We start from the raw sequence: 14,682 nt of genomic DNA, 5'->3' as shown, positions 1-14,682 counted from the left end.
CTGCTCCTATGATGCTGCTTGGCCTGCTGTGTTCATCCAGCTCTACATCTTGTTATCTCAGATTTTCCAGCATCTGCAGTTCCTACTATCTCAGATGTTCAACTGGTTTCACTCTGACTTAACTGAGTTTTGCATGAACTAGGCAAGTATGATAAAATGGATCTCTGGTATTTTGGAGCACCATGGAGATATTAGCTAAACCTTTAGGATTTTAATTTTTTTTATATTCTCAAATCTGATTCTCTCCCAACAGCCAGCCGTTGACAGTCAGCTGGTAAAAGCAAAATAATTTTGTTGTAGGGTCATAGAATCATGGAGATATACAGCACGGAAAACAGACCCTTTTGTCCAACTTATCTATGCTGACCAGATACACTAACTTAATCATTTCCCTAGCTACCCACAAAGGTCTAGGGTACACCTAATCAGTTCCTGGGGATTTATCCACATTTAGGCGCTTTAAGATGTCTAGCACTACCGCCTCTGTAATGTGGAAATTTTCAAGATGTTGCTATTTATTTCCTCACGTTCTCTATCTTCCATATCCTTTTCCACAGTGAACGCTGATGAAAAATACTCGGTTAGTATTTTCCCCCATCTCCTGCGGTTCCGCACAAAGGTGGCCTGGCTGCTCTTTAAGGGGCCCTATTTTCTCCCTAGTTAGCCTCTTGTCCTTAATGTATTTATAGAATCCCTTTGGATTCTCCTTAACTCTGTTTGTTGTTCTTCTCACTAATGGCAGAGTTGAGTTGAAAGAGCAAACTGGAATGTTCTATTTGGAGGAAGGGTATAGATTCGCAACAAGTTACCATTCACCATCCCCACCTATTTTTCTCGTGTTACACCATAGGTGGCTTTTTATTTCAATAAGGCTGTTGATGTTGAACTCAAACTTCTCTGATCAAGAACTGTTGACTCTTTCTTCACCTCAATCTTTCCTCAGAATGCCATCACAATAAACTCCTAATTGTGTTTTTTACTATTTAAAGACACTGCTTTGAATTTTCCCATTTGCAGCTAGAACTCATGAACCCCAATTCTCACTATTGCATGCATTATATTCCCTCAACAGGTGCTCACCCTCATCCTCCTCATACTACTCATCCATTCTGAGTTCAGCATTTCTTACTTAATCACTGGGGACATCTCACCACCACTGTATTGAAACATGAAGGATTCTTAAAGGATTTGACAAGGTAGATACAGAAAGGCAGTTTGCACTTGTGGGGACTGTTAGAAACAGAGGACATAAGGAGTCGGCACTTCTAAAACAGAGATGAGGAGGAATTCCTTCTCTGAGGGTTGTGAATTTGTGGAATTCTTTACCATGGACGGCTGTTAAGGTTGGGTCGTGCATAAATTCAGGCCTGAGATAGACATTATTTATTGGTAAGGGAATCAAGGGCTATAGGACAAAGGCAGGAAAGCGGAGTTGAGGATTATTAGATCAGTCATGATCTTATTGAATGGTGGGGCAAATTCAATGGGTTAAATGCCCTGCTTCTGCTCCTACACCTTATTGTGTTATGGTCTCCCACTCATGCGTCACCACTGACTTATAGAGTCATAGGGCTGTACAACATGGAAACAGACCCTTCGGTCCAACTTGTCCATGCCGACCAGATATCCTAAATTAGTCTAGTCCCATTTGCCAGTATTTGGCCCATACCCCTCTAAACCCTTCCTATTCATATATACCCATTCAGATGCCTTTTAAATGGTGTAATTATACCAGCCTCCACCACTTCCTCTGGCAGCTCATGCAATACATGCACCACCCTCTGCATGGAAAATATGCCCCTTAGGTCCCTTTTAGATCTTTCCCCTCCCACCTTAAACCTATGCCCTCTGGTTTTGGATGCCCCCACCCCAGGAAAAGATCTTGGCTAATTGTCCTATCCATGGCCCTCATGATTTAAAAACCTCTAAAAACTCACCCTCCGCCTCCGATGCTCCAGGAAAAAGACCCCCAGCTTATTCAGCCTCTCCCTATAGATTCAACCCTCCAACCCTGGCAATGTCCCTCTAAGTCTTTTCTGAACCCTTTCAAGTTTCACAATATCCTTCCCATAGCAGGGAGACGAGAATTGAATGCAGTATTCCAAACGTGGCCTAACCAATGTCCTGTACAGCCACAACATGACGTCCCAACTCCTGTACTCAATGCACTGACCAATGGAGGGAAGCATACCAAACACCTCCTTCCCTATCCTATCTACCTGTGACTTCACTTTCAAAGAACCAGGAACCTGCACTCCAAGGTCTCTTTGTTCAGCAACTCTATCCAGGACTTTACTATTAAGTCTATAAGTCCTTCTCTGATGTGCCTTCCCAAAATGTATCACCTCACGTTTATCTAAATTAAACTCCATCTGCCACTCCTCGGCCCATTGGCCCATTTGATCAAGATTTCACTGTACTCTGAGGTAACCTTCGCTGACCACTACACCTCCAATTTTGGTGTCATTTGCCAAGTTACTATCCGCAAGTTAATTAGTGGAAGACTTCTCTTCCATCTACTTTCATCATACTCAATTCCTCCCTTTGTTTAATTGCAAGGAAAGTTGCTCACTTCTATACAACAATACTGAAAATATAACACTTGTCAATTTGCAATCTGACCCTCAAACATGTTAGAATCAGAAGGTGTCAAATCCTTTCAGCTGGCTGTCTCACTGCCTTGTCATGTAGAACTCCAGTGTGACACACATTCACAACAATTCTGCACTTTTCTTAAAAAAAAGTTCAATTTTTACTTATATTTTTTCAAAATTCGTATTTTTGTCTTGATTCCTTTACTTGTGCAGACCTGGATTCAAAACAGTCCAGTTTAAATATATCTTTGGAAAAGCTAATGATAATAATTTGGTGATTTGATGGCTGTTAATTGACTGTCCACCTTTCACAACCTGCCATCTCCATGTGTTGTGTATACTGTATTCCAATATCCCCTTGTTCAATGACAATGTTCAATGTCAGCTAATTCATCTTGGTGACAGTTTACATCAAACATTCTGAGAAATGCAAACACATCAAAATAATCTACTCTGACATCAAATGCCTCATTCTTTCTTGACAGGTCATCATGATTGGAGATGATATTGTGAATGATGTAGGTGGAGCCCAGCAGTGTGGCATGAAGGCTGTCCAAGTAAGGACAGGGAAGTACAGGTTAGTGAATTTACAATCCTATCCTTCATAACATTCTTGAAGAGTTTAATGAAAATGACTGCGCATCTGTGGATTCAAATGCCACAGAAAATCAAAACACAGCTAAGGCAATGGGTTGAGAACGTCACGAAAGGTAGAAAAGAAAGCAGGTGTAGTCCATAAAACCTTAGAATACATCTTACAGTAAAGGACACTCTCCATTAAAATCATAGATGTGTCAAAAAAACTGTAGGCAAAGAGAAATTTGATTAGTATCTATTCCAATCTTATCATGTAGTAGAATTTTTAAAGATTCACAGAAATTCTTGCACTCCAACCTAATGGAATTGCAGATGCAGGAATGATAAGACTTTTTTTATACAGTTGGCAATGATTCCCATAGCTGTCATAAGGTGTTTTAAAACTTTATTCCGACAAGTAGTTTTTGCATTACCAAATATCATGGAAGTAAGTGCATATAACGGAGGCCAATTGACATGATTTCAGTTTCATGTAAAACGTACAATTTATCCCACACTACAACTATTGTAGCATCTAACTGCCTTTTGAATAGCTAACAGATTCTGCTTTTACAATAGGAGGCTGTCATGGGCAACGGGTATTTTTTATTCTTAATGCAAGAACGTCCTGATATTAGTTCTGAACTTAAATTGCCAATTATAGACTTGGATCCTTTTAGCTTAAGAGTATGGTTTGGCTTGAAATAGTATTGACTGTTTGAAGTTGAAACTTTGTATTTTACTGTATTATTCACTGTAAAATGCAAGTGACAATAAATCAATCAAAATTTGACTTAGTACCTGCATAAATGCCTCTGGAAGATCCCTTTTCTTTTGCTGCCTTTTGAGGCTAAAGCATACCAATTTATCAGTTCTGTCCTCATATCTCCATCCTCCTAGTTTCTTGGATGTTCCCCTTTCGTACTCCATCCCCAGGCCGTTGTTTTACTAAAAGTGCCTCAGGCCCAGAATATGCTCGTTAAACACTAATAATCACCTGCAGGCTGAGCACCTTTAAATATAAATGAGGCCACACGATAACATTACTTCTGGAATATTTATGAAGTGAGGTTTTAATCATATGGCGATGGACTTTTTTAAATAGCTGAGCAGGCTTTTGACATATTTTGCTTTTTTTTTACTATGACTGAGGGTTGTTGCTCTCCAAAGGTCACATTTCTGAATTCTTTCTAATTTATCTGTAAACATGCTGTCAAGGATGAAAGAAGAGTTTAATTTATAAAAGAAGCATACAACATATTTCATTCACTGGTCATCTTTGAAGAAAGATTCTGTTTAACATCTAGTCTTGGATTTTAATACTCTAAGAAAAAAAAGGGAATTTGCCAATGTAATCAAGAGCAAGGATATACAAATAATAACTACTTGCATTTATCTAATATCTCTTAACTGTCATTTTTTAAATTTTAAGATGACTGCAAAAACTCAACAGTTGAAATCAAGCAGCTTAAATAAAAGAGGACTTGCTTTTGCATAAATTCAATTTGAATCGAAGACTGTTACTTGAATTAAGTCTGTAAAAAAAATCCTTCTTCTTTAGTACATCAAATGTGCAACGGTTCACCTGGTAATAAACTGTTTAATCTGAAGAGTTACTAGAGAAAGCGTTGAGCTAGAATGGGTGGTATTTCTCCTGAGGAAAGTTTAGACATCTAGGCTTGTGTCCACTAGAGTTTAAAAGAGTAAGAGCTGACTTGTATATAGGATTCTGAGGGGTGTTGACAAGGTGGATTTGTAGAGGATGTTTCCTCTTATGGGAGAATCTAGAATTAGTGCTTGCTGAGGTAGATAGATTCCTGGTAATTGTAGGGGAAATGGGTATGGAAAGTCATCTGGGAAAAGTGGTTCAGCTCAGCCATAATCATCTTGAATGATGAAGAAGGATTGAGGGGCCAAGTTGCCTGTACATTTGTGTGTTAGGACAACCTTTGTGACTGCACTTGTCGTCAGCAACTTTCATTAACATTTTATGGCAACCTTATAAAGTACGTGGATAGGTAAAGCAAGCAGCTGTCTAAATAATCAAGGCCTGAGGGAAAGCAATCAACATACACAATATGCCTGTTATTATGCGTGAAAATGAAAATTTAAAGCTGTTGAACCATTATGCAGTGCATATTTTAAGAAAATTAAGTCATGGAAGATTACAACTTTTAACGTAGTTTGTTTTGATATGGGCTGGAAATTTAACTGAGTCAATGTACAAGATGGTGGAAACCTGGAAGTAGAATTTAAAACACACACAGTTGCCTTTTTGCACTGTAAATCAGCATTCTGCTACACTTGCGCCATCGTTTTGACACGTGTTCAGGAAATTCTGCACCGTTCTTTCCGAAAAGTAATTTTAAGTTGTTAAGGACAAGTTGCTGCTTGACATACTGGTATTTGCTAACCCACTCGTCTTGTGTCCTAACCTGAGGTGTTCAGGTTTTTGCAGTATTGCTCCTGTGTTATCTTAGAATGACTGGAAGATTTTGAACTACCTCTGGGTGGCACTGTGAACTGTAAATATGGCTCATTGAAACACTCCTGAATAATTAGATAAATTTATAACATTTTCCATTACTAAACCATCAAACTTCATTTTTGTCTGAACCGGTTGGCAGTGAATTTTGCTTTTGCTTCTAACTGTATCTGTAGTGGAGATATTTGGAAACACAACAGTCATTGGCAGGCCAAGGCAAATCCTTCAAGCTTGTGGTTCAACAGCTAAAACGTACAGATGTCTTTGTGTGATACTTAAGCAGAACAATAGCTTCCCAAAGGATGCCAGAGTCCAGAGTAAGTTGACATAAAATTGGAATTCCCACTGGCTAAGCAGATTTTAATGGCCTCTCTCAATGCCATGTTTAGAGAGTGGGAAACGGAGTACGTCTGTGTCAGCAAGGATAGTGAGCCAATCCCTGCCTGTCACTGCTGCTTCTCCCTGTGCATCTGCGTGAGTCCCTTGTGGCCAAGAGCTCAACAGGCCCCTGGTCTCCCGAGGTCGTCCGACTGCATATGACCTGGGGAATCTTGCCCTCACCCATATGTGGAATTGCAAGTGTGTGTAAGTTAGTGAGGGACCTTTGAGGAGGCCAGTGATATGTAGTCTCTAATGCTGGAGATTCAAAAGGCAGTGCAGACGATGGTCCCTCCAGTGCGTTCCCATGATTATTTAAGGAACTCGAGGGACTCTTGTCAAAAGGAGACAGGCTGGTCTTTCAGACAACGCGTCTGCCTGTAAGACATTAAGGCAGAAAGCATTGTGGTAACTGGTTAGAAGTGGTGTTCAATGCCTGGTTAATGTGAACATTGCAGAGGGATGACCTGTGTTACTTACTCGGGTGGTGAGACATGGATGTCCCAGCATTCCCACAGGACCGGTCCTGGTCTCTCTTCCAAGGTGGTGAAGACATGGATGTCTGTAACCCTCCCACCTGTCTGACATCATTCTGCATTGTTTTGGGATGTGATGGTGTAAAGGAGGCAAATGAACAAAATATAAGTGGGTGGCATGGCCTGTAGAGCTGGTGCTTGTGGGGGAAAGGTGCTGAGGTGTTCTGAGAGAGTGAAAAGGCAGTGAGGAGAGGATGCAGGGTTAGGGTGTGGGAGGATGGGTACTGACTAGAGCAAGTGAGGGAAGGTATTGCATGCAAAGGAGACCTTTTCAGAGCCGAAACATTGGTGGGAGGGAGTGTATAGTGGCACAGGTAAGTGTGAGATTGCAGAGAGCAGCGTATTGCACTGACCTTGGCAGAGCAAGAGAAGATCATTGACTTTCTTCCTGCACTGTTGCCCAATCTTCCTCACCCTGGAGATGGCACTGCTCTGGATGGTGATCTCTGACCAGGAAGGCATGGTATGGTGGTGTAGCCTTCTCTGCCATTCCTTCGGGAAGAGACGCCTCCTGTCCACCACACTGTTCACAGGTCGCTGGAGGTCCCTTTCTGGGAATGGTGGTGCCAGCTTCCATGCCATCTCTCCTGATCACTGTCTCAACCAAGAAGCGCAAGTTACAGATGGCAGTATTCTTGTAGGTACTCAGCCAGCTTTGAAAGTTGGCGTGACCCCAAAAAATGCTGGTCTTATGGAGGAACCCACTGAACAGTGAGTTCCTCTGTGAATGGTGCGTGGAAAAATGGGGCAAGAGATGATGCGATTCTTGCCGCGAAGACTCCAATGATAATTAATGCAGCAAGTTTGGTAAGGTATGGCAAGACATTTCACTCTGCCTCGCAGCGGGAGTCAGTCCACCAAACTGGACATGACTTATACTTGACCAAAAAAGGCATTACATTTGTCTATTATGACACAGATAGAGCTCCTTGGGCCTTCTCCAAACCTCATTAAACCACCTGCCTGTGTATGTCTTGACCTGGTGTTTCATCAATCTCATATTTCATAAAATTTCTTTAGAAAGAAAATGTTTTCACCCAATCCTCTTCATCCTTACTAATCTTTTCCTGACTGGCTCATCATCCAAATTGACTGCCCTTTAATTGGCATTTTAATTGCACTTGCAGCTGCACTTTTCACATGTGCATTATTAATGAATGTAAGGTGATTATCCTACGAGACTGGGGAGGGATGGGGTGAATTGGATTAATGTATAATCTGATCATGTCTTAAACTAACCGACACACACAAACATTTGCAGTAGATTGTAGCAGGGCAGTATTTGGAATTGAGAAGTCTGGGTGTTTTGCAACATTCCTTAATTCAGTTTTGAAGCCAGCAGCAATGTCCCTGATGGTACTCTGTCTAAAATCTAATTCACATTGACCTGGGAACAAACCTGGCTTCTCCTCTGCACGGATACAGGATAAACGTTGTGAGCCCTTTTAAAATTTAATTGCAAAATATTAAAATCATAAAATAACAATGCTTTGTGATGGAAAAGCTAATACCTGGCAATCAAATTCTGCAAAGAAGTCTTTCTAAAAAAACTAAAGCCTTCATTTGTACTTACTGACTACCACCTTCCAATCTCTGGCCATTGACATGGACAAGAACAACTATTTGTGACTTGAGAGTCTCATTTGACCCAATTTTATCCAATCCTTGATCCTTCCCATTTTCACGACTATTTAGTTCCACCTACATATCAGTAGTATGTCTCAAAACCCCTTTTGCTCAGCCCTTATCCATTCCTTTTTCACACACGTCGGGACTCCACTCTTGTGAAAATATCCTGGTTAACCTGCCACCTTCCAGACTGCATTAAAATCCTAAACTCTGCTCCCTGTATCCTATCCTGCACCAAGTTCCACTCAATCATCACCACTGACCTCACTGACTCTTCCCCAACACTTTCAATTTCAAATTGAAGTTGAATTCTTTCCTGGCCTCTCTCTTCTATCTCTAACACTTCTGAAGAAGGGTCCCGACCCGAAACCTGAGCTTTCTGTTCCTCTGATGCTGCCTGGCCTGCTGTGTTCCTCCAGCTCCACATGGTGTTATCTCTGACTCCAGCATCGGCAGTTCTTTCCATCTCTAACTCTACAGTGATTTGTTCTCAAACCACACTCTGACTCTAGCTTCTCCTGCACTTGCACCTGTTCATCCCTAATTGGCAACTGTTCCTTTGGTGTTCCAGGCCCTGTACTCTCTAATTTCTCTCTGAACTCATTTGTGTTTGCATTCTGTCCCCACCTTTAATATCTGCCTCTTGACCCAAGTTATTGGTCACCTACAGGTAGTTCTGCTGTAACACGTGTTTCATTAACATGAATTAGCTGTAACACGATTGATGAATAACAGACACTGTTTGGATAATGCAAACTTTCTGCTATACAGCAGATTTTCTGTAGTGATTTCTCTAAAATGCGATTTTCTATAGCGCAAGGTCATGCAAGAATGCAACTATCGCGTTACAGAACTACCTGTATTTGGATATTTTTACCTTTCAATTGATGTGCATCATTTACTTGTGCCTCTGAAAAGTGGCTCAAAATGTTTGTATATTTTGCAGTTAATAGGGATGCCAAATCTCTCATCCTCTGTGTGCACCTCAAACTGCTTTAATTACTTCATTGTAAAACTCATGTGGTAGTCATTTGTGTAGAAAGGTAATTTCTTTTGACCCAACACCATGTCTAAACTTTGTCTTAATATAGGCATCTGCTTCAGGTCTGGAATTGGGCCAGTCTGTTGCATGTGATTTGAATCAGTATGTCTTTTTATTCTGTGTAGTATTTAAATTCTACCAGGTTCAAATCTGAGCATAGGATGGAATAACTACATAGTATATTGCATTTGTAATATTCTACCGGAAAATACAAGAGGACCTCCCACTGGAAAGTATTTTATCATCTTTTCTGTGCCAATTGAACATGCCTGTGTTCAGGGTGTTTGGGGGCTCTGATTTAATTAACACAATTAATGTAATTTAAACTTTGTATGGCATGTCCGCCTCATTTTTCTTTTGGCCTGAACTCAGTCCATTTTTCAGTTAGTTTGGCTGTACAGCCAGACTTAGTTGATGATTTCCATATTGAATCAGTTAGGTAGCATTTAGTTCAAGTGTGCATTATGACTGGATGGTATCACAGCAAGTCGGGTTAATATCTGACACCGAGAGAAAAAGAAATTGAACATCAAATGTATTTTTAAAAGGAATAGGGTGTTGACGAAGTTGGAAAGAAGCAAGGCCACTAAGAGACACAATAGACATTGTTGGGCATGTGGTTTTGACATTCCATTTTCTCAAACTTTCAAATACGTTTGCACATTTTATATTTCTAGAAGAAAGTCAACCTTGCATACAAGCTATCAAATGTTTAGTCTGCAATGATGTGGATATCTGGATTTGATCAGATATAACCCAGACCCATTAGATTCTAAAATTAAACCAGAATAGTTCATTGCATAGTCATTTGAGGAAAAATTGAAAATGTGAACCTGCATTAAACCAAATATACAGGCTAAGTTTAAAACAAACTTTCTGGTTTATTTTGAAGTTTGTAGCTATTGCGTTAATGAATCCCCTGGGGTCAGTCTTGGCTAAAAGATGTGGAAGAGAGGGAGGAATGGCCTTCAGGAGAGAAAAGAATGTTTTTTATATTTTGATTATTACTGTTATTTAATGACAAGATTGACTTAATACAGATGTTTGGGCTATAATAAAACATAATTTAATAGCTATTGCTATCCGATGTCCTGAAACCTAAGTTTAATAAAGAACTGCTTAATCATTATTAAATTAAATTTTAAATCCTGCACATTATATTACTGAATACTCATATTTCAGGCAATTTTCCCCTTTCCCCCATGTACTCCCGATCGCTTTGCTTCGGGACACCAAGACTAATCTTGTAGCTTTAAAGTTGTTCCGACTGAGATATTTTTAATTGCAAAAGTATATTTTATTCAATAAAAAAAATCTTTATCTACATTCACAGGTAATAAAGCAGTTCTGCACAGTCTTTGCATATCAAGAAAAACAAACATTGGAATTTGACATTCCCTGCAGTTCCAAATACCAAAGACATTTCTTACTCCTGCAGGAGAGTGTTTACATACATTGAGGTTGTTCTGGCTGAGGTGGCTAACTCAGCATAGGGATGGAAATCAAAACTAGACACTTGCTGGTACATTTACCTCGGTAGCATATTGGAGGGCCAGCACTATTTATGTAAGTTTGTTATTTATTAGATTGTAAGTTGTTCTCATGAAACCTAAGATTGTTAATGGCGGATCGCATATTCTGTGAATAGCTAGTCATAATTGGTATCAATGTTTGTTTGTTGATTATTTTTACAAGTTCAATATGCATCTTCTTACACTTGCCATGATGTACGGAATGATGCCTTTCCGCATGGGCAGATTGACTCACTTAGGTTGCCATTCACCAGAAATCCAGAAAACTGCAGCTTCATACAGCATGGTGCAAATTGATAACCTAGTGATTTATTCACCACTGAAGGTTTAATTGTTTTAAAATGAATTACGTTACACAGAAATGAAAAACTGCCAATTGTCATTTAACGTTAACATGAAAAGCCTTATTTGGAAGAAGCACCTACTTTAGTTGTCCCATCATTTCACCTTATCTGCAAATTCAACCAGGTTTAATTTTGACCCTCTATTCTTTTGAGAATTATTTTGCATCACGTTGCAATCTTATTGCTGTCTAATTTTGCAAGAATGCAGAAGTTAAGAAGCTGGAGAACCTGAGCAGCAAATTCAGTGCCAGAATAGGTAATGTCGACAAAAACACTGCCTAAGATGACAATCAGTTATTAGGTGAGAGAAAGGTAAAGATATATGCATGAAATCTTTTTATCAAAGCTTCAATGGAACTGCAGCAATCTTTGTGAAGATCCTACCTGGTTGTGTTTAGATAGTCAGAAATTCAACAAAATCAAATGCAGAGCAGGAATTGCAGTTCCCAATTTAAGTGACAAAAATATATTGTCCTTGTGTTATTTCAGATGCATTGCTGTGGCAACATGTACAGCATCTTTTCTTCACTATGAAACCCAATTTAGGAAATGATCATCTCATTCCTGTGTAATCCAACCCTGTTCTGTTAGGTGGGAAAATAAAATCCAAGAATCGTTACTTTCTGTCACACTCACGTAATAATTACAAAAATATGGTATACTGCAGATAAAGTCTCTTCCGTTTTCTTTAATTTGTCAGTTAATGTGTGTTTTTTATCCTCCATTTATTCCACAGGTTGATTTCAATTTTTCAGTTATTTAATATGTCAAAATTGGTAAATTGGCATGTAGCTGGGGTAGCTAAATTAGGTTGAACTAGTGGAAATGATCAATCCACGCTTGTAATTAAATAACTGTTTTGTAAAGCCTATCTGGTAAATTTGCCACTGTCATCACGTTTAAAATCATTTTGACATTGCTGAATACAAAGCAAAAAAGGGGAATTAATTAAATGCAGTTGTTTAGGAACATGATAAATTAGGGCAGTTGTACTGCCCCAATCAATCCAGCGGCTGGACCATTTCTAGTCTGGGAGCTGGTCAGGCAGTTTGACTCATGCAAGTCTGGTGTTCGGTATCATTTCTGGCCAGGGGTTGGACCAGGATTAGTCCTGGAAGTCAAATAAGATCAGTCTGGGCCTTGCTAGTCAGTCAGTAGGGGTCATTCATGTAAAGTCAGTCTAGAGAATGGCCTGTGGTCAGTCGGAGTTGTCCTGCAAACCTTTTCCACGGGATTGGCCATCTGGCATTTCGGATACTGCCTTTATTAGTCGAGGTATAGAATATAAGAGCAGAGAGGTTATATTGGAACTGTATAAAATGCTGATTAGGTCACAACTTGTCTACAGTGTGAAATTCTGCTCATCGCATTTTAGGAAAAAAGTAATTGCAGTAGAGAGGCTACAGAGGAAATTTACCAGAATGCTGCCTGGGCTGGAGGGTTTGATCTATAGGGAAAAGATCAGAAAGGCTGGGGTTATTTTCCTTGGAGCAGTGATGGTTGAAAGGGGACTTGATGGAGGTGTGTAAGATAAGGGGAGGGATAGTTAGAGTGGTTAGGAAGGCACTTTTTCCATTAGTAGAAGTGTCGCTAACCACTGGGCAAAGATTTAAGGTAAGAAATAGAAGGCATAAGAGGTGAGTTGAAGAGAAATCTTTTCATCTAGAAGGTGGTGGGAGTCTGGAACTAATGCCTGAAAAAGTGGTTGAGTCAGAAACTCCCATAGCCAAGAGCTTAAAAAGTAGGATTAATATAGTCAGATCTTTGTTGACTGCCGTGGACATAATAGGTTGAATTGCCTCCTCCTGTGCTAGAAATGTCCATGAATCTATGGGCCATGGTCATTTGAGGGATTGGGTTGACCATAATCTGATTGGGTGGTTTCTAGGGTCTGCCATTGGCATTATCAGGGTTCAGCCAGCTCACATCTAGGGATGGCCTAGTTATATTGACTAGGGGAGGGAATTGTTACAGTCATTGCGGGCGATTGACAACACTTAAAAAGATTATCCTTTTATGGCCATGTACTTGACACATACTGGCCTTTGGTGAAAAATATCCAGGCCCAGTGGCTTGAACAGAAATCCTAAAGGAAACTGTATTCTAATTTATGTTTTCATGTTTAAATTCTGTTTCTTTTAAGAGTGGTCAATGTCACTGAGCACATAAAATGGCCAAGGCTGATTGTATTTCCAGAAGCTTCTGAACCGCTTGAATTGTATAGATATTCCTGCTAAAGGTTCACAAAGGGTTTGGAGTTGAGCCTCCAGCTAGTTCTGAACAAAGGAACTCCTGAAAACCCATTATGTTAAAAAGGCGCTGATGCTTTTACAGTTTTCGCATTGGAACGATGGAAACACTGATGGAGGAGATTAAGCAACACTGCTAGTTTACTGCCTTTCCAATTAACCCCCAATAGGGACAATCATCATTGGAAATGCCTGCCTTTGACACATGACTGATATCTGAGCTTCTTGAATTACATAAGTATACAATTCTAGGATTCTAAGTCGGTTGCTGTTTGACAGCTAAACAGATGGCAGGATTCTAGGACAGAGTTGCCAGACTGCACTAGATCCTCCATCTCTGGCCCCAAGTTACTGGCTGGATAGAAGCCTACACTTTGCCTGCAAGAAGGAGAAGTGCTGGATCCAGCTCACTAAGGAAACTATTATTGGGCACTGACCTCCAGGAAGTTGTAACTTATGTAAAATAATTTTTGTATACCTCTGGCTTAACCGACATGTATAACTCTTTTCTTGTCCTGTTTTAATTTCATCAGTTCCTGTGTGTGTGGATGGAGTGACAAAACACTTCTCGTTCATTTTGAATGTTTCATTAATGAACGCAACCTTGGTTTATTCTTTAAGGATTTTGCTGTTCGGCATACTTCCATAAGGGATGAGAAGTAAAAAAGAGGGGTGTAAATTAAACAACGCGTCACTGTTCTGGGTATGAGAGGGTAAAAGCAATCATAAGTTAAATTCATCTCTTATTCCGTTTATCTGTGACAAAGGTTATTATGATGCCTCTTTTTGCCTGGTCTCTAACATTTTCAGGGGTTGATGGGGTTGACAGGCAGAGGTTGTGGATTATTGTGTTGGACCTGGTTGTGCTACCACTTGCAGAAGAGAACATGAAGCACGAGGTGGCGAAGATGCGGAATAGTTTACTCAGAGCAACATGTTTGCCATTGTGCACATTCTAGAAGAGCAGAGCACAATGTTGGTTACTGAGCTGCTGTCCCTTTCCTGGCCAGTTTATCCCTCTTCCCCCGAGCTATGGGCTAGTTCCTCCTGTAATGAATGAAAGAGTAGGATTGTGTGTGATGGAAATGGGTACATGAGCACTTTGTGAGTATTTGTGACCGTGTAAAGTAATGAGCTGTGCCAGAGATGAGTAGGAAGTGCAGTGGTTGAGAAGGGTTAGTTTGAGAGCATGTGGTGCGTTTGACGTTTTGAGTGCACAACATTCATTTGATGTTGCAGCTTGCAGATTCAGCCTGTGAGATGCTTGTGTAGTGCCAGAGTTAGACTGTGTGAAATCCCAGTGAGTGTGAGCTGACA

General features: G+C 40.1%; 1 protein-coding gene across 5 annotated transcripts in view; it reads left to right on the top strand.

Moving 5' to 3' along the window:
- The window catches only part of LOC109915981 (phospholysine phosphohistidine inorganic pyrophosphate phosphatase), a 160,599-nt gene that overhangs the window by 89,134 nt on the left and 56,783 nt on the right, over positions 1 to 14,682 (top strand). For 4 of the 5 annotated variants that reach the window (XR_007264280.1, XR_007264279.1, XM_048608912.1 and 1 more), the window contains exon 6: positions 3,080 to 3,171. Coding sequence is in view for 3 of the 5 variants with exons in the window: in XM_048608912.1 (XP_048464869.1) it covers positions 3,080 to 3,171 (92 nt within the window). In the remaining 2 variants the exon portion in view is untranslated. Of the gene's footprint in view, positions 1 to 3,079; positions 3,172 to 10,573; positions 10,726 to 14,682 lie in introns of those variants that run through there. The other variant, XM_048608913.1, reaches the window with a different exon arrangement.

This window comes from Rhincodon typus, chromosome 20 (genome assembly GCF_021869965.1).
Source record: "Rhincodon typus isolate 14 chromosome 20, sRhiTyp1.1, whole genome shotgun sequence".
Classification (NCBI taxonomy): Eukaryota; Metazoa; Chordata; class Chondrichthyes; order Orectolobiformes; family Rhincodontidae; genus Rhincodon; species Rhincodon typus.
The sequence above is the reverse complement of the archived record's forward strand: the minus strand, read 5'-3'. Positions and strand labels throughout refer to the sequence as shown.